Consider the following 21342-nt stretch of genomic DNA (forward strand, 5'->3'; position numbering starts at 1 on the left):
CACTATTGTAACATTACGTACACATTTTACCCATTGTTTGTGATGCACCAAATCCTCCACAGCAGAAAATGTGCACTACCCCTTCCTTATACCGTTGCTGCCCAAGTGACTAGCCTTTGCTTCAAAGATCACTTGGCCCCAATTACTTTGTTAGCAATCCGTGTTGCCTACAGGTTCACCATTCAAAGTATTTTTGGTACCCATATCAATATTTAAATATTTTAGATCGGCACCAATGAAGACCGAAGGCATTCTGTTCTGCTAAACTGGCAGATATTACCATTGCTGGCCACTAGTCCACTGTAGGGACTTTCCTTCATTTACAGTTCCACGAGTTGTTTCAAAACTAGTCCACATTCACTCAATAGGATTAATTTAAAAAGCATGTGAAAAACTTTCTTCATTTATTTATAAATTCTCTATACACTGGAATCTGTACACAAATTGGATATCCAAAATGTGTAGGACCTGACTCAAGATCAGTGATAGACAAGTCATTGTTTTGACATAGGTCTGCACAGATGGAGAAGTGCCAACATAATGGGATAACCTTAAATTATTATATACAACATTCTCCAAGCAACTATGTAAGAGATGGTCAGGGCCAACCCTGATCACCCTTAATTTGATGGAAATGTTTTGTCTCAGCCCGGGATGACCACAGTCCGCCCCAACCCAAACCCTAAACACAGCTGCTGCCCTTTAAGGGGTTGGTCACTGGGCCCCCTCCTACACCTCACAATCCAGAATAACAAATATAATTTAGAAAGCAAACAGAAGCAAGAAGGCCATCATAAGACAGAACAGACCCATGGCCTCAGACAAGGCAAATCCCAGGATGGCATAGGAGAAGAGCTGCTGCTTCAGGGAGGGGTTACGGGCATAACCAATGATCAAGGATCCGAACACTGATCCAATACCAGCTCCTGATCCAGCCACACCAACAGTGGCAGCACCAGCACCGATAAACTTGGCAGCAGAGTCAATATCCCTGTTGGTTGTAGTTGTGGTCAGGCTACGGGAGAGGGGGGCAGCTGCCAGGGGACGGACAACGACCTGGCTTCTCAACTGCAAAACAAGAAATGACACACATTAAAGACATGTTACAAGGTCTTAAAGGCACATTGCTACTAAAGTATGCTAACTTATCTAAACATTTCCTTCCCAAGCTACTTTGGAACAATTTAAGAGACTATCTGGAAGTCAATGGATCTTCATATCTGGGACCTCATGCTTCACATCATGCAAGTTGAAATACAACTCGCTCTTGGTAATCCCCACCTTTCTCATTCACCGTCCTATCTTAGCCCAAGTATGGAGACCACTGCTGCCGACCACAATGCTTGGGTCCAATGCAACAAAACACCTCCAGAATTGGACCCAATAACTGAATCCGAATACCTTTGGTCCATTTAAGCACAGAAATCACAAGACCAGTTCGATTTATAGCCACTAGCAAATCTCTATCTTTTCCCTTTACCAATTTTACATGCCCCACTCATCAAAATATCTTGATTTTGAATACCCACTTCAACTTCTTTTCCTCATTAAAAATGTAAATTCACTTCAGCAATATTTTATCAATACCCCCTACCAGCTTGTACCATGACAACCACCCACCATACAGATACTTAACCATCTACATGTTTACTCTTCCTTCCGCCCCCTACAAATGCCAAATATATTCCAGTTATTAATGCATCTGATAAAACATTTGTTGCACATAGCCACCAAGGTTATGCAGTCCCTTTGAATTTGTGACATCAACGGGTATGGCACAGTTTATCATGAGATACAGCTAACAGTTTCTGAACATGTGCAAGGCTACAATGTCAGTCACTAGTGTGCAAGAACCACTAGTAAAATCATACAGGCATCTCCCACCTGACATTTACTTCCCCACTCCTAGCCAACCAACCACACCAAGCTAATAGGTCAAAGGAAGTATGGCTCTCCTAACACCATGTTCTCAATTGTTGGATACAATACTAAACATTTAGATAGCTTTCATGAGCATGCTATGCATTAATAAGCATTTCAGCAACTGTGCCAAAATGCCTTTCAACCCCACAACTACAGCTGGTTTACTCGAGCCAACAAGAGCATATTTATTGGTACATCTAAATCAACCAACTAAATTTGGCTAGGATCTAATGAAGCACAAGTATAATTCAATATGTTGTTCCTGTGTCTTGCACAAATCTGCTTTATTCTGGCAATCATAAATTTCAGTGGATCAGAATGCACCCCACCCATACTCAACTACCTGAAAATTTTTAGGCAGCCTCACTATTAGCTATCATATCCATGTTTGTAGGTGGGATAAGTGTCTACTGCAACCCTGCTTCTGACCCAGGGGAGTGAGCGAGATGCTGGGATGACCCAGTCCTGGGGCCAAGATAAGAGGGAGGGAATGGGTAGATGGGAATGGAGTACATGGGGTGGAAGTGATTTTATGCTTTTTTCTTCTACTTCTATTGTATGGTGTATAAAAGCCTTCGGTATGTGTGCAATTAATCTGGTCCAACACTTTTTTGACAGCACCATCATTAAGCAAATATTGTGCTGCCAGTTCATGGTCTTTTGCTAGATAGCATGTGCTAGCTCTGCCCCAATCCCGTGATTGTGGCAGTTTCCTGCAAGCTATAAATGTTCTGTGAAGTCTTGCAACATTGCTTCTGATCTAGCCAGTGGGCAGGAGACTGGGATGACCATTCATCCATGTGGAGCCAAGAGGAGAAACATGGCAGATGGAGTGGTTAAATGTTTTAGACTTTGCTTTCTCCCTCACATGGGGGAAGAACCCCTTTGTATTAGTTTGGTAGTGATCAACACCTCACCACTTTATGGTTGGAGGCTGTCAGCATACGGAATGTACATATTGCTGAACGAGAAGAGAAGCAAACCCTGGTCTAAATGCCACATCGTCTCCCTTTTGGCAGTCCAGCAACATTAAAATTACGTCATTAACTAAGTACTGAAAGGTAAAGCAGATTTGCAAACACTACTGGCCAAGGTATTCCCACCAATTGCTGGTACAGTTTCAGAAACCTTTCTGTGGTTCATACCTACACCAACCGATCTCTAAATTTTGGACACTAAAGATGTTCAGATCTGAAAGTTTTAAATACCATGTTGGTAATGTCATTCCCTAGACTGCCTAGCAGTGCAGTCCTGTCTCCAGGGAATGCCACAGCTGGAATGAGTTTTCAGTCCTTTATAGCATGTTCACACCATGGTCCAATGGCAGCACAACCAAGAACTGTGGGCCTAGCTACAGATGGCACCAGTTCAACATAGTGTACTGCACATTGGGTCATGTTTTTTAAGACTGGAATTGCACATGGACAACAGTGCCAGATTTTATGGGAAGACTACATAGTTCAACTTTTTGAACACCTGGGACAGTGAATACTGTCCAATCAGCACCTCAACATCTTCATAGTGCTTTTGGGAAGAACCATCGATGACATTACCAAACCACAAGACCTACAAACATGTGCAGCATGTAGCATGCTTCCCTGACATCACGGGGTTCTGAAGACAACTTGGAGACCATCCTAGCCCTCATACAAAACTTGAAACATTCTGAATGCTCAATATACTAAAGTTTAGCAGAGGGGCAATAATATTTTGAAGAGTCGAGGTGCAAATGATTTGGTTACATTTCACCTGGTATCACAGCAGTAACAATTAGACTTGAAGCTTTGGCCAACAGCTGATTATGTTTATCCTTATGGACCACATTGCAACAAGAATTTACTTGTGCATTTAGTAGGAGCCGATTACAGATATTAAGCTATGAAGTGATAATTTTTTTTTACTGGTGTGGTGCAATTACAGACATCCCAAGAATTGTGGTTTCACATTAAAGATGTGACAAGGGATGTGGAGACATCAGTGGGGTAAGCCCTATACTCTGTATGCCCTGCTGAAATTTACAAAACTTTTGGCAACCATTTCTTAATTTGGCACATGATGCTAAAGTTCACACACAGTAGGTTAGTGATCGACCATTTTTATTTAATATGAACATTCCCAATTACAATTAGGGATCCTAGGGGCCAAATCTTACAAATTTTCTATAATGTGCCTTCTGACTACTGGAGCAGTATTGGACTGGTCCCTCAGGAATGGTGGGTGCCGTCTACCGTTATCACTACCGTGCTTGTGAACATGGCCAAAATGCACGGCATATATGGTTGTTGATTAAAAGGTTGGAGTTACTGGATGGAGAAGCAACCTAAATATGTAGGTCCCCAGGATACCCAAGTTCTACTAAGAAAAAGAGCATACATGGAATACAAAAAATATTCAGTTAAGCAGTGTCAAAGGAGGATTACCTTGAACTTTTACAACCCATTTATGATGGCAAGTGCCTTGTTGCAATTCTGCCAGTATGTAGATACCAAATCCGACTACCAAAGACAAAGTACACCATTAGCCACCTTAAGGTGCGGCACCACTATACAGTTTTGGCAAGAATTAAACCTCTGAACAGGTAAAGATTTAGGCTTAAATTACAGGAATTCTATAGTTGACCAAATTGGAAGCACAAGAATGTGGAGTGCAAGGCCCTTGGAATTCAGTGTTTCATACTCCTCATCCAGGAGGAGAGATAAGAGGGAGTGGGGTGAATAGGCATGGAGTATGTAGGGATGGAATGGGTGGGAGTGGATTTTATGCCCCCCACCCCCCCAATTACCTCCCTCAGAAGGAAAACCTCTTGTACATACATGCAGGTTAGCAAGCAAAAAGGGCACAGCACGACTTAACAACCCAAGTAAAATATCTGCCGAGGATGTACAAGGAGTTTCCATTATTTGAAGAGGTGGTATTAACCAGCTGGGGTAGTGCATTGCCCTTGACCAAGAGCAGGTACGGCAGGGCAACTTTGAGTGGTACACTTTCATTTAGCCACTCCCATGCAAAGCAGCCTTTGTGCACAATAGCACATTCTATTGATCCATCTCCCTGTATTGATCTAATTACAAGGGCAGGTTCATTCATTGGACAAAAGATGGGATTTTTAGCGACATCTGTAAAACCGGTTTTGAAACATACAAATCACGCCAAATAATGTGGCAACTCTGTTCAAGTATGTGAACTATGCTTTTTGCACTTGAAAGCCATGTAATTGTTGCATTGTGTTACATTAGCTTATGGACAAGTTTCATTTACTGCAGTATTGAGATTTTTTTCCCCAACATTTTGGGATTAGTGTAATCTAAAATAATCGTATTGAACTACTTACTGTTATGGCCGTAACTAGTTTCCAAATGGCCTTCCCCAACCTTCCTACGAACTACCATTTCACCTGTCCTTTTTAGGTCATTAGATTCATGAACATTTAACCCACAATCAATTTTTAGAAAATGATTCAAAAGCCGGTGCCTAGCATCAACGCCATGCTGCAAATAGGGGCATAACGGTACAACCATTTCTACGTCCGTGTTGACTATGTATGTATGGCGTAGCAACGACAACCGGCTACAACCAACCTATTATATAATTATGTATACCCATCAGTTTTCCCAGAGGTGGCAAGCTTTTAAAACTTAGCACTAATTTGGGGAAAAAAATTAATTTTACAACAAATTGGGCATTATATCACGCACTAATTTATAATGATTGCCAGTCATATATTAGGCCCCGGCTCAACCCCAGAGGCAGATGAAATATCAACAGCCGGCCAAGATCAGCTGATTCTACAACCTCCCGTCTATACATATTTACCATCATTTTACAACCTCCCAACCATTAACATTACCGTATTTGTTACTTCAACATCACAAAAGACCGTTGGATCTACTTCAAATCTGTTTCTATACTATAAAAAATTACTAGATTATTTCACATCACATATCTTAGTTAACACAAGATTTTATATACAATACTTACAGCAGCAGCCCTGGCGGCGGGGAGAACAAGCCTGACAGCGTACATTTTGATGAATGTGTGTATAGCCTGCGAAATAAAGTTGACCGGTTACTTACAAGAATCCGCCATTTTCATCTGAAGAGATGACCGGTCTAAGACCGGCTTCTATGTAATCTTCAGTCCTAAATGCTCACTATACTAATACAACTATTCTGTCGCACATCTAGTGTATTTTGAATATTATCACAACACAAATTACGAATAGATGTTGTTGAATTCCAACGATTATTATCACCCTCCTTACCTACAGCTATCCTTGCCTGTTCTTGATGTGTAGGAGGACCGAAGTGAATGTCGATCAGCAGACGAAGCTGTATTTGCCAGTCTGCGCATGCGCATCAACCAGCTGACGGCGCACTAGAGCAACACGACATCTAACAGTAAGCAACTGGGCAACAACAGGAGGGACATTTAAACACCAATCATAAATGTTTTTGCTTAAAACAAATTACCAAGTATTGTTGATTATTTTGACCTTGTAAATTTATTATAGGAGAATTGGATCATAGTGTCTAAGCCTACCTGAAGAATATATAACTGTTTTTGTTTGAACGAAAAGAGATTGTGGTCAGAAGGTTTCGGGTCAACAGACTGGTCATGCACCAGAACTACAATACAATACAGTACAATACAATACAATACAATACAATACAATACAATACAATACAAACAATGTATAGAGCAGAGACAATAATTTGAAGGAGGCAGAAAGTATTTGAGATGAAATGTTTATCGAGCTACGGATGTAGACCTTAAACTTAGTATTATTAATATCCCTATTCTTTGCTTCTTACCTTCTTACCAGTCTCCTGTTAAGCATTAAAGCTTGTCAGTCGTTCTGCCTTATGTAGCCCCTCCATCTGATCCTGTCCTCATATAGATGCTGGTGTTCGATGTCTTCAAGATTCTCTTCCCTGGCTTCCACTGCTCTACTAATGTTGTCCCTCCACCTCACTCTGGGTCTACGTACTGGTCTTGTTCCTTCAGGTCTCCACTCATAATATTTTCTTGGATATCTGTTAATGTTCATTCTTTTCATATGACCAAACCATCGTAGTTGTCCTTTTCAATGAATTTTAGGATATTTTCCACTCCTAATTCTTGTCTGATAGAAATATTCCGGATTCTGTCTCTTCTAGTGACATTCCTTATTAATCTTAAAACTTTCATTTCTGTTACTTCAATTTTATTTCCAGCCTTGGTGGTAAGCGACCAAGCCTCGTGCCCATATGTAAGTATAGGTCGTAGTATACTCGTATATAAGATGGTGTTTACTTTCCTTGGCTTGTGGCAGTCTTTAATGAGTGGATATAGTAAGAAGAGAGTCGCATTAAACTTCGTGATTCTTTAATTTATCTCAATCAAGGCGTCATTTTCTGTGCCGAAAACTACTCCTTAATATCTAAACTGATTTGTTTGGTTCAAAATTGTATTTCCTAATCTCACATGCATGTCTTCTTGATTTCTACTCAGCGGCATAACCTCTGTTTTTCCCTTATTAATTTTCATACCTTTGGCTGATAATTCTTCATTCCAAACTAAAATGGACCTCTGTAACACTTCTTCACTTTCTGCTATCAATGCCAGAACGTCTGCGTAGCCAAATATTTCTCCTTCCGCTCTTCTCGTCACTAACTTTCCACAATAGTCCATGAAAATTATGTATAAGACTGGGGAAAACACACTTCCTTGTTTTACTCCTGAAGTTATACTGAACCATTCCCCATATCCCTGCTGGGTCTTAACATGGCATGCATCGTTTATGTACGTGCTTTTTTATTGTCCTTTTAAGTTTGGGAGGAATGTTATACTCGTCTTTATCCAAGATGCACCCCAAGATCTTTCTGGGAACCCGATCGAATGCCTTTTCCAGGTCGACGAAAGCTAAGTAAACTTTTCTAAATGAATATAACACAAAACAAGAAACAATAGAGGGGGTGGAGGGGAAGAATGACAGTGATGAGTGCCTGTATCATTCTGTCTCTTTGAATGATGCTCTCATGCATGGTTGGCCAATATTACAGACCAACAACCACGTTAGGATACCTAAGCTCCAACTCCAACAGCCTACTACACTTGATCTTGGAGTGAAGATAATAGCTGGCTCGCCTCAGTGGATATATTTATCTGAGCTGCGTCAATAACTGACGGAATGAACTTCAAGGTGTCATGTTATCAGATTGACCATCATCACAGTTCCTTCGAAAATGCATTTCTTGTTAATCCTTTTTGGTGGAATTTAAACAATTGTAATTACTTTACTGTGATGTTCATTCATGAGCGAAATTTTTGACCTACGCTACTGTTCTCTCACGACGTCAACATGATTTTTGTTTGTCGAGTACGTGACATATCTTCTATTCGAGAAAATTACCTAATTGTAAACTAAACGCAAGTGTGAGAGACAAACGCTCCCGCCAAGAGCCCCAGAAAGGGTTAAGACCTTACTGGCATCCAGCCTGGGTCACGAGGGTCCAAAAATTTTCAACGCCCTTCTAAAAGAAGTTAGAGAGAGAACCAACTACCCGGTGGAGAGCTTCAAGCATGTGCTGGACAGATTTCTATGGAAAGTGCCAGACGAGCCCCCAGTGTCAGGTTACACCGCCATCAGTAGATTGTCTTCCAACACAATAACAGACCAACTGACCCTTGTGAGGAGGGACAGCAGGACTGGCAGCAGTGGTAGATCACTACGGCTGTGAGGACGGACCTCGGAACTTCTCCAAGTAAACCAAGTAAGTAAACAAAGTAAATACTACAAAGGAAAATGTTTTATGTACTCGACAAAATCATATTAACGTTGCAAGAAAAAACTGTTGCATGGTAAGACCTCCTGATGGAGGATGCTGATAGTATAGGATAACATATCCTACAGATAGTCTTTGAGACAACCATTACCTGTGAAATGTCATTTCCACGGGATCAGTTTGAAAAATATTAAACATAAACTATAGTTATGCCTAAATATATACATTCTCTCAAAATAATTAGGGATACAACGCTTGTTTTCTATTAATAATTTACCAGTGACTTTTTCTTTCACTCTCTCTCCTTCTGGTGCTTAGTCCCATCCATATCTGGAATAGATCTGTGGAGGACAGTTACCCTCAGTGGCGTGGAAAGGAGGGAAGGGATGGTGGCCTGAGAATCCAGACGAGGAGGGGCATCTAAGCAGGTCATTTGGGGAAAAGAACTTAATGACTTTGGTTAATTCATACTTAAATAGAATAAAGTATTTATTTTATGTTTCATCTGTGTTTATATATTTGAATTCAAAATGTCTTCCTTACCCATAATATTTCTCAGTGTTAGGCCTTATATTTGAATCTTTGGCACACACAATTAAAAAGGTGTTCTTGGGCATCACTACACAGTTGTGTGATGTAGGAGTATCATTATTATCTCAGTATCGACTGAGGCGATGTACGGAAGGTTTAACTTGTCAAATATTCTCTATGAAAAAGGCTAAATTCTCCCCATAGCCCCAACAGCATTCTATAATTTCTTCGGCTGTTGCCATGATGATTGGTACCATGGCGAGTCTAGTCAGCCCTCAGTGAACAGGCATCACAAGGAGTGCTAATTTCTTTTTCTATATCGTTTTGCTCTGTTCACAAGTAGAGCGGTTGGGCATCTATTCTTGAATACATATATGTTTCATTTTCCGGAGTATTATGAATAAGACTCAGGAGGTACAGACATATATCAAAAGTGAATGTCTTGATATGGTAAAAAATTACCTAAACTTTAATTAATTAACAGCTCAAAATTTCTCTCGGTTGTGTTGTATTTTTGAAATGGAGACATCAATGTTTTTGATGGGAATGGATGCTAAGAGGAGACTGTATGAAGGGGTGATTGTACCAACAGCACTGTATGGGGCAGAAACATGGAACATAAGAGAAGAAGAGAGAAGGAGTTTGAATGTGTTTGAGATGAAGTGTCTGAGAAGTATGATGGGGGTTACTAGGCTAGATAGAGTGAGAAATGAGGAGGTGAGGAGGAGAACAGGGGTGGAAAAGGAGCTGGGAGATAGGGTGGATGAAAGAATATTAGGATGGTTTGGACACATGGAAAGAATGAGTGAAGAAAGACTAGTAAAAGAGGTGTGGAAGGCAGATGTGGAGGGAGTGAACATGAGGGGACGTCCTAGGATGAGGTGGATGGATGGGGTGAAGGGGGCTTTGGGGAAGAGGGGAATGTCTGTTGAGGAAGGACGGGAGAGGACAGAAGACAGGACAGGGGTGAATGGAGAATGGTTGTATATGGATGATGTTGTGATTGCATGAGGTGGAATGGGCGGGGGGATGGGGGGTGAGGTAGTATGTGTAAGCAAAATTTGACGCACCCCAAAGGGATTTCTCCCCGTCCTCTCTTTTTATGCAATCGGGGGACGGAGAGGGGAGTGTCGCCGATTTAATGAAGCGGCCTTGCTGTGGATGTGCTGTGTCTTGCGACACTGCTTCTGACCCAGGGCAGTGGACAAGGTGCAGGGATGACCCGTCATCCAGGAGGTGCTCAGATGGGAGGGAGGGTGGAGGGGTGTGGAGTGTATTCAGGGATGGAATGGGTGGAAATGATTTTATGCCTTTCCCTTTTTGGCTACCTCCCTTGTAAAGGGGAAAAAGCCTTGGTATGTGTATGTATGTAAGTATATGCAGTTGTATATTTAGTGTGTATTTGGACCGATCCCAATATTATCGTATCACATGAAGAATCATCACCCCAGACTTCGACAGGGTGACAAAAAACAGAACCTATTAAACCAGTAAAGACCCTTATCATCCCAGAAGAAAATAAAACCGGAAGAAAATGCACCCAATTGGCCATGCCATCAGAGTGCCCGCTAAAAGTCAGGACGTTCCAACACAACAGCATCTCAAGAAAGGGGGCTCGACTGTTCAATCACTTACCTAAACACCCACGGAACATTACAGGTGTAAAAACGGAAGTTTTCCAAAGGGAACTTGACAAATTCCTGTCAACCCTACCAGATCAGCCGGGCATCCCAGGCTATGCAGCATCATGTCCAGCGAATTCCAACTCCATAATTGACCAGCTGGACTACAAACAACAAACTGAAAGGTGGCGGCTACGCCGTGGCCTTGCCTCAAGTTCCATCGGGGGAGCAACGCCCCCTTGAGGCAGAAGCGCTTCAAGGTAAATTTAAGGCAAGGTAAATTCTTCATGTGGGCTATCCTAGAGTGACAAGTCTTCATGTGGGCCATCCTGGGTTTATGATTCTTCGGTTGTATAAGTGGATGACAATAAGCATAACCCCCATTCAACCTAACCTAACCTAACCTAACCTAACCTAACCTAACCTAATCTTTATTCCATTGTTGATATTCGGCGTACTGGGGTGACAGTTTTTCAGGTGGGATCTCATGGGGTGACATTTCCTCACGTGGGCGTTCTGGGGTGACAATTCTTCGTACACCTTACATTATTATAGGGATATAGCACGCACCCACTCCCACATATTCCACTCTTATCCACAACCCAATCGTTTCTCTCTCTAATGTCCTCGTGGATAAAGGATCATCTTTGTCTCCTGCCCATGTCCCCCGCGCCAGAAACAAAGCGGCAAGATGTGTCATCCTATCCGAATAAGCAACTATAAAAGCTACACAAACAACATACTATTCAAATATCTACGATAACCTAGCACTTGCTTCACATTACACACACATACAAAACCACGTTCACACTCAGGTTACAAAATAAGGACTCCAAGACCGACCACCAAAACCTCAATCTATCAAACCCTTTCAGACAACAACAAAGGCAACAGATAACAGTATAAATCAAACAGTATAAGTTTGCCGTTTGCCTCTCCCCCTCTTTTGCACTAACACTCGTTTTTTCACTCTGGATCTCTTCTCTTAACGGGTATTCGTGTTATCCCAAACATTATCCCATAGATGCAGAGGTGGACTGACGGCATTCGATAAGAGGTGTGGAGGAGATAAGGGGAGCAAGTAGGCTGGATACATTTGGCGAAAGATCGTAAACAATGAAGAGACGCAGCACTCACATTATGGAAACTTAAGGGTTTTACTGCGTCGACGTAGGCAGTCCCGTGCGTCCTTAGAGACCAACAACGACAATCGTGGGGCGTGGGAAGCCTAGATGCTGTCGCCGTCTAGTTAGCGTCTGACGGCGACTAGGCGGGGTCAAATGGTGATCTAGCATTACAGCCATAACACTAATGGTCCCCGCCGGAACATGCCAACCGGACGGCGACCATGCTCTCGGCGCCGCATATGGGAACCAGGCCGCCGATGGACGCAATTCCGTCGGCGCATAACATCTGTCCTGTCATGCAGGTCCCAGACACCGTCATGCAGGTCTCCGACGCAGTCACAATGGGCCACCAGGTGCATATAAAAAGGTATTGTACCCACGCCCCTCACCACACATTTCTTTCAGCTACCGACGCGTCAACATACACAGTGTGCATACTGCAATGGCCCTCACAGTCCCATACAACCACCAGCAAACCCTACAACTACTGAGGCTATCGTTGATAATCGACAAGGACAACCTGGACACTGACTTCACCATCCGCAAGCCGCTGAAGCAACGCAGAAGGAGGCAGGAGAAGGAACCTAAACTGTGGGTACGACCGTGTCTTATCCGTAGGGTGAAATATGGACTTTACGAGAACCTACTACAGGTACTTGTTTCTGAGGATGCCCCAACGTACAAGAAGTACCTAAGGATTTATGTGACTCTGTTCAAGAAGATGCTGGGTTGTGTGGCACACCGGACTGAGAAGCAGGATACGACTTTCAAGAAAGCAATGCCACCTGGCCTCAGGTTAACCATTACATTACGGTACTTGGCAACTGATGACGGTTATAAGGCCCTTCAGTACACCTTCATGGTGGCCCATATCACCATCATGACCCTTGTGTACGAGACATGTGAGGTACTTATATATGGAAGAGGTCATGCTTCGCCCCAAGACACCAGAGGAATGGAAGGCAGTGTCAGAAAAGTTCTCCAGACGTTGGAAATTCCACCACACTACTGGGGCTCTAGATGGGAGACATGGCTATGCAGTGTCCCAACACAGGTGGTTCAAAATGGTACAACTACAAGGGTCTCCGTTCCCTTGTGTTGCTGGTCCTCGTCGACGCTGACTATTGCTTCCTGTGCGTCGACCTTAGTGCCTCAGGATGCTGATCAGATGGCGGGATCTTTGGCCAGACTCCTCTTCATCGGGCCCTCGAGGAGAAGACGCTTGGCTTACCTGACCCTGAGCCCCTCCCTGGTGGCGACGTGCCATAGCTGGATACGATGCCTTCTCCCTTCGTACATGAATGAAGCCCTATCCCCAAAGGATCCTCTCCCGTGAGAAGCGGATCTTCAACTACAGACTGTCAAGGGTCCGACATATAGTGGAGAACGTCTTTGCCATTCTCTCAAGCTGGTGAGTCATGAGGGATGAAATATTAACGTTGCACATGGCTAGTTTCTGGTATACACTTAAAGCGATAACTAGTACATTTAATGTGGAATCCCAGTTCTGATATATATATATGTATGTATACATATATATATATATATATATATATATATATATATATATATATATATATATATATATATATATATATTGTTACAAATCTTACGAGTACTTTTGACTTGTAACATAAAATTTTCTAAGATGATCTGAATGATTCCCAAGACCCTATGTCTTTGGGGAAATCTGCTCACAGAATAAAATTGTATAAGGTCGCCATTCAATTTTGCGTCATAAAAAAGGAAAGTTTAACTCTATTCATTAAAGTTAACAGGAATAACAAGACAATCATAACCAAGGACATATAATTAAATTAAGGCTTTACAAATAAAATTTAAACATGATTCCAAGTTCTACACAATTTTTTACGGGAGTGAAAGACAAATAGTTACCAAGAGATTCACTGTCCAGGCTTCCCGCGTCAATGCCATAGACTTCACACATACTATTCTAATTAGTAGCAGAGTTAAAATTTATAAACAGGGGGAGGAAGGACTTATATTTAATACAGCCGATAATCCCGCCCGAGGCTGAACGTCTTCTCTATGCACTATCTCATTTCTTTCTCACTCCCACGCGCCCGGAGCGCTCATTCCTCCAGTACAAAATTACACATGATTGGCCCATAGAATCAGCGTCTATGAAGTTTGAACCTGATTGGTTAAGATAGACCTTGTATTTGCACGCACACTAGCGACACTACCTGTGCAAATAGGACGAAAACGTATTACACAATACACTAAACTAATGCATAATTTATATTCCATTAACAGAAAAACATAATAATAATTCGGTTTGGTATTTTTACAAAGTAGTACACAAAAATAATAATGCATCTTACAGAGCTAAACATGATTCAATAGAATACGCAGCCCCAAAACGTTTGGATATCTCCTACGCGTGACGTCCAGAACGTAACGCTCCATTCTCGTCTGTTGAATAACTGACGTCTTTTCACAAAAATAATTTCATTCATGCGTTACATGTATAGGATACTCAAATATGTAACAATATATATATACATATATATATATATATGTATATATATATATATATATATATATATATATATATATACCTTATTAACTTCTATTTGATTATGTTTGCTTTTTTTATTAAATAATAACGTATGCTATTATTTTTTTGTAATTTTCAGCTATATACATGAATAAATATTAGGGCATCTGCATTTTTCATTGAAAGTATTCTCTTTAAATATAATTTATTTACATAGTATTAATGACAGTTATTTTCACATCTACAGGTTACGTTGTTTACACCACCATGGCTCCTTCGTCCCAAATGGGTGGAGGCTGTTTTCCTGGCCTGCTGTTACCATCAAAACTTGCTTCGGGAATACAGTCCACACCTTCTCAGTTCCCTGAATGATTATGAGGACCCGCAGTCTCATGTGCTGGCACCTGGTGTGTGAAGGGAGATAGGGAGCGCATCACTGGGCTTTAACACCTCGTGGGAAACTACGTAACAAGGAATGTCAAAGACCAGCGCGACATCCCGAAGGACTACTACACATCCCCAGCTGATGCGGTGCCCTGGAAGGACAACATGATATAAAACGTAAGGAAGGACAACCATCATAAAACAAATAAACTGTATTTGGATATGTATGTACATTGTTATTTACAGAAAGACATGTAATAAGGGGACATCGGACACATCAATCCGCCGTTGGAGTGTTCAGTAGGCTATTCTACAGCTTGTTGGTTGCTGGCGAGGTCTCAAACGTTGGGGTTGTAGAGTTTGAGCAGGCTGCCGGATGTGGGTGCAGGTCCTGGCGTGTTCGTGACAATAGTAGGTCGACCGTACATGGGCAAAGGTGTTGACCACCCATGATCGCCCCGGGGGGTATAGTGCCCAGGCACTAGTGAGCTGGTAGCTAGGACCATGGTGCTGGTCCTGGGGCTAATGCTAGTGCTGGGACAGAAGTGGCGCCTTCTGTTCCCGCTCCTCCTGGATCCTTCGGGTCTCCTTGCGGAAGTGTCTGGTGATCAGGGTGAAGGCGTTTGTGACGTCGTTGATCAGGGACGGGTCAACACCCATCAGCTGCTGCGTGACGAAGGTCATGAGGCCCTGCATCTCTGCCTCATGCCTGGACTGATGCTGCAGCTGACGTATGACCTTTGTTCCCCCCTGGAGCGCTCTTGCAACTGAAAGAATATATGAAAACATTAGCATGTTATACAATATGTATATTTTTTAGAATAACACAATCATACACAGGTATATAGGAAATTGAAGACATAAGATTCAGTACATTACTGACTTCATAGTCGTAATACTATAATGTAAAATGATATTTAGATATACAAATCGTATTCACCACTATTTATGTGTAAATATGTATAAACAAAAGGTTATTCTCTAATTCACATTATTTCGTACAAATTGAGCAACCCCTTAAACATTTTGAGTATACAAAAATGATACATGGTAATAAGGTCACAGTGTCTGTTGTTTACTTTCCGCAGATCTCCGATGTCTTCTTCGTCCTCTGGAATCCTGCGATGTTTCTTTTTCCCCTGGGAAGTCGAGGCAGCGGATGTGGGTCGAGGGAGCATCTCGTCCACCAACTACTTCCGCATCCTCCTCGGAGGTCACCGAGATGGAGGTCCGTTATCAAACACCACACTGAAATTGAGGGCTGTGATTAGAAATGTTGTTCATAATACTAGCTTTATCTGGTGTCACCTGGGTTTGGATATATGTGTTCCGAGGTAATTATATGGTTTAGTGCATAGATATGTATTTAAGTAATAATAAATAGTATGAGCTTCCCATGTGTTATGGTTATACCTATAGCTATGACATATACCATGTGTATAGCGCTTCAATGAATACAAAATAGTCTAAGTGGCATTAATGTAACATAACTGTAAATACTTGTAGGTTAATATGACATTTCTAAATGTAATGCTATTGGAGATGTACTAGTAAAATTATATGCAGTACATTAAAGATGTTCATGCATACCTGGCTACTCTGCCGGCTAGTCTGCCTAACAATGTGCTGTTTCAAAAAACGCGAAAGAGTTCAGGACCCAAAGGTCCCTCTCGGTGTGTTTGGGCGTGGCCTGCCCACTCTTCCTCTCTGTGATCCGGCCGAACCGGATTCTCATGGAGTCCAGCCAGGACTTCGCTTGTGTATCTGTAAAGTGGAGGAATGATAGTGTTGGTCACACGTGTAATAGGTATATGATAGTATATATGATGTCACATTACAGGAAACCTGATACAATAACAGGATGATATATCTATTTTGTTGTGGGTATATAAATGAACAGTCTACCATGCATATATAAAATATAAATGCGAGGAATGATGGTGTTGGTCACACGTGTAATAGGTATATGATAGTATATATGATGTCATATTACAGGAAACCTGATACAATAACAGGATGATATATCTATTTTATATGAAATATAAATGCGACTCACCAGCAAAAGGAGGGTCCATGGACTTGCCCTTGAGGTTATACATGGTCGCCTTCATCACGGAATCTTTGTGGTCCCGCCGCCCTTTGTCGTAGAAGATGGGGTTCTCCCTGAACCACTAGGCCAGGCCCATCTCCAGCTCATCCGTGTAAATGATCTTCATGACGGGGCGACATCGGCCGGCTTGGTGCCCGTGGAAGGGGTCAGCTCGTCGTGTGAATCATCCTCTCCACCATCTTCCGTGATGCTAGTAGGGTTTGGGTTCTCCTCGTCCGGTTGTTCCTACTCCTTTTCTGCCTGTTCTGCTGATTGTGGTGATGGTGGTGGCAGGGCAGATACATTGGTAGACACACTCTCCTTTCTGGTGTCCTCCTCATCACTGGTGTGAAACAATGACATGATTTAATAGTAGTAGTAGTAATAGTAATAGCAGTAGAGTGTGGAGAATGAAGGTGGGGTTGGAGAAGCTTCGAGTGTGCGATACTGAGGGCGGACAGGGACTGATGCGGCGACTGACGGGACGGGTTGGCGAGGGTGACGCGCGTGACGCAAGAGTGGCTGCGATGTTACCTCATGCGACGTGCCACGTCGGCGACAGTATTTACGTATACGTCTACTCGCGGGACGGCTTCTCCTTCTGACGCGGACTCAAGGATTTTCGAATGCTTGTGACGGGAATATGTCGCCGTCAGGTGCCGAATATGGGTGCCGTCGTGCCGCGTCGACACACCGTCTGTCGCCGTTCAGGTCTCTCCACAATCTGGACCTTGGTGCGGGGCACGATCGCCGTATGACGCCGCATTACGTACCTCGGTCTCCGCATGACGCTGACCTAATTCAGAGCGTCGCCTGGCCCGACCGGTCGGGGACGGCGTCACGAACATCGCATAATGGTTGCCTCTCGACGACGAAGGCCTCCCGTAACCGTCCCATCTAAACTTCCGACCTGACCGGCCGCCGACTCAATTTTTGAGTTTCGTGCACGCTCAAGATTTTCTGAAATCCACCACGACCTGTCCCGACCTTCCCTCCGTCCTCCCGTCCAGCGGCGACCTCTCTCGAAGCGCGGCGACTTAGACAAAGACTTCGCTACGGCCTCTAAGTCTGCGCGGGACGGGGCTTAAGTCTCCATAGCGTGAGTGCTTCTTTGGAATTGGTGGAGGGGGGTCCACGTATGGTTCGTCAGACAACGGAATAAAAGTACACGCAGGTACACACACACACACACACACACACACACACACACACACACACACACACACACACACACACACACACACACACACACACACACACACACACACACACACACACGCACACACGCCACACACACACACGCACACACGCACACACACACACGCACACGCACACACACACACACACACACACACACACACACACACACACACACACACACACACACACACACACACACACACACACACACACACACACACACACACACACACACACACACACATGTATACATACATATGTACATACATACATACATACATATATATATATATATATATATATATATATATATATACACATATGATGAATATATCATCGAAGCGTTTAAGAAACTAAAATACCCGGAAGGATTGCTTCACAAATTAAAAAGAAAAGTCGCTGAAATTGCCGCAAGAAAGAAAACATGATAAAATCACAATCGAGTATATCTCGATACCATTAAAAAAAAAAAAAAAACAAGTCCATAGAAACTCTTTTGCGAACAACAGGCGTTAAGATAGCATACACATCAGGTAAGCAAATTGGAGATTTGGTGAAACCCGGAACAGTAAATAAGAAAAAAAAACAGGAACGAAAGCAGCGCTGTGTACAAAGTTCCATGCAAGGGATGTCCACGAGTTTACATTGGCGACATCACGTGGCATGGAAAAACACATTCAAGAACACAAAAAAGCCATCAAACACCACAGATCTCATAACTCATTTGTCGTACACATAGATAAACACGGACACCTCCCAGACTGACTGGCAAAACACGGAAATTATCAATAAAAGACTCGAAAAGAAAACAAGAAAAACAGTAGAAGCAGCTCACATCTGTACAGAAGACACCAACAATCATAGGAAAGGACTTGTCAACCTGGCTAGAACAACGGGAAAAATTATAATAGCAGAAACAAAATCAACAAGACACGATCCCACAGGAAGACATAATCCCACGATGAGAAACAATCCCCCACGACAACCAGCGAGACAGAATCCTCGGAGCTCTTGTATATATGGCGAGATGTTAAGTACGTTTGCCATTCTCTCTGAGGAAGGCATACAGCCGAAACGTAAGGGAATAAAGTACCCGCACCGTCATTCGGAGTTTTCCTACGCAAATCTACTAAAATTTGTCAACTCTGATTCAATATATATATATATATATATATATATATATATGTATATACATATATATATATACATATATATACATATATATATATGTATATATATATATGTATATGACGTAAGCGGAGTAGGAAACACAGGAGTCTTAGTCTTGAGTTGATTTCTAACTAGTTTCGCAGGTATGCTTTTTCAAAGGAATGGTGTACAAACAGGCTGTGGGCATTTTATACATGGGGTAGACCTCACTGCCTCCCTCCCCGTGTTACCATACGAGTAGTTGGTGACAAGTGAGAACATTACATATTCATTGTGGCTAATGTAATAATAATGATAAAGTTTAACAAGTTAATATGATGACAACACTAATAATAACAAAGAAAATATTAATAGTAATTGTAACAGTAATAATGATAATAATAACAATGATAATAAATATGAAAATTTAAATGTTTGATAATAATACTAATAATAATGATGATAATAATGAAAATTTAAATATTAAAAAAACATACATACATACACCAAAGGGTTTTTCCCCCTTACACGGGGGGTAGCCAAAAAGAAAAAGGCATAGAGATCACTCACACCCATTTCATTTCCCATATATTCCACTCCCCTCCACCCTCCTCCCTCCCTCCTATCTTGGCACCTCCTGGATGACGGGTCATCCCTGCATCCTGTCCACTGCTCTGGGTCAGAAGCAGTGTTGCAAGACACAGCACATCCACAGCAAGGCCGCTTCATAAATTCGGCGACCCCCTCTCTCCGTCCCCTCATGCATAAAAGGAGAAGACGGGGAGAAATCCCTTCGGGCTGCGTCAAATTTTTCTCATACATACTTCCTCACCCCCCATTCCCCACCCACTCCCCCTCATGCATCACAGCCTCATCTATACACAACCCTTCTCCATTCACCCCTATCTTCTGTCCTCTCCCGTCCTTTCTCTACAGACATTCCTCTCTTTTGTAAAACCCCTTTCACCTCATCCATCCATCTCATCCTAGGACGCCCCCTCATATTCACTCCTTCCACCTCCGCCTTCCACACTTCTTTTACTAATCTTTCTTCACTCATTCTTTCCATGTGTCCAAACCATCCTAATACTCTTTCATCAACCCTATCTCTCAGCTCCCTTTCCACCCCTGTTCTCCTCCTCACCTCCACATTTCTCACTCTATCTAGCCTAGTAACCCCTATCATACTTCTCAGACATTTAATCTCAAACACATTCAAACTCCTTCTCTCTTCCTCTCTCATGTTCCATGTTTCTGCCCCATACATTGCTGTTGGCACAATCACTCCTTCATATAACCTCCTCTTAGAATCCATTCCTAAATGTCTATTTCTCATTACACTTTTTTATCCACAAAGACATTTACTCGCTTCTCTCAATCTACATTCTACCTCCACCCCCACTCCTCCCTTTCCTGTCACAATCACACCCAAGTATCTAAAACTATCCACTTCCTCCAGTCGCTCTCCCTTAATGCTCACTTCCAGTCTACTGTCATTCTCTCCCATTGTACATCTCATCACCTTACTTTTACTCACATTTATCTTCAGCTTCCTTCTTTCACACACCTTCTCAAACTCTGTCACTAACTTCCTCAATCCCTCCTCTGATCCTGCTACAAGCGCAGTGTCGTCAGCAAACAACAGCTGGCTCACCTCCCACTTTTCTCCATTTTCTTTAAACATATCCAACCCCTGTCACTCTCTCCCATTATACATCTCATCACCTTACTTTTACTCACATTTATCTTCAGCTTCCTTCTTTCACACACCTTCTCAAACTCTGTCACTAACTTCCTCAATCCCTCCTCTGATCCTGCTACAAGCGCAGTGTCGTCAGCAAACAACAGCTGGCTCACCTCCCACTTTTCTCCATTTTCTTTAAACATATCCAACCCCTGACCCACTACCCTTGCATTCACCTCTCGCACCACCCCATCCATGTAAAGATTGAACATCCAGGGCAATATAACACACCCCTGACGAAGTCCCACCTTTACCTCAAACCATTCACTTTCTCCATTTCTAATTCTA

General features: G+C 42.5%; 1 protein-coding gene across 2 annotated transcripts; it reads right to left on the minus strand.

The window, feature by feature from the left end:
- Positions 1 to 390: 390 nt before the first annotated feature.
- On the minus strand, positions 391 to 6307 carry ATPsynC (ATP synthase, subunit C). 2 transcript variants are annotated; one of them, XM_076199979.1, is made up of 3 exons: positions 6185 to 6307; positions 5902 to 5967; positions 391 to 1068 (listed from the first exon to the last, which is right to left on the minus strand). In XM_076199979.1, the coding sequence occupies exons 2-3, from the start codon at positions 5944 to 5946 to the stop codon at positions 763 to 765; spliced, it is 351 nt and encodes a 116-aa protein (XP_076056094.1). In that variant the 5' UTR covers positions 5947 to 5967; positions 6185 to 6307; the 3' UTR covers positions 391 to 762. The 2 variants fall into 2 exon arrangements, with proteins under 2 accessions (XP_076056094.1, XP_076056095.1); XM_076199980.1 differs by having other exon boundaries at positions 6189 to 6251.
- Positions 6308 to 21342: the final 15035 nt, after the last annotated feature.

The sequence above is a fragment of the Oratosquilla oratoria genome, chromosome 16, assembly GCF_046742065.1.
Source record: "Oratosquilla oratoria isolate Oo_2021 chromosome 16, ASM4674206v1, whole genome shotgun sequence".
NCBI lineage: Eukaryota > Metazoa > Arthropoda > Malacostraca > Stomatopoda > Squillidae > Oratosquilla > Oratosquilla oratoria.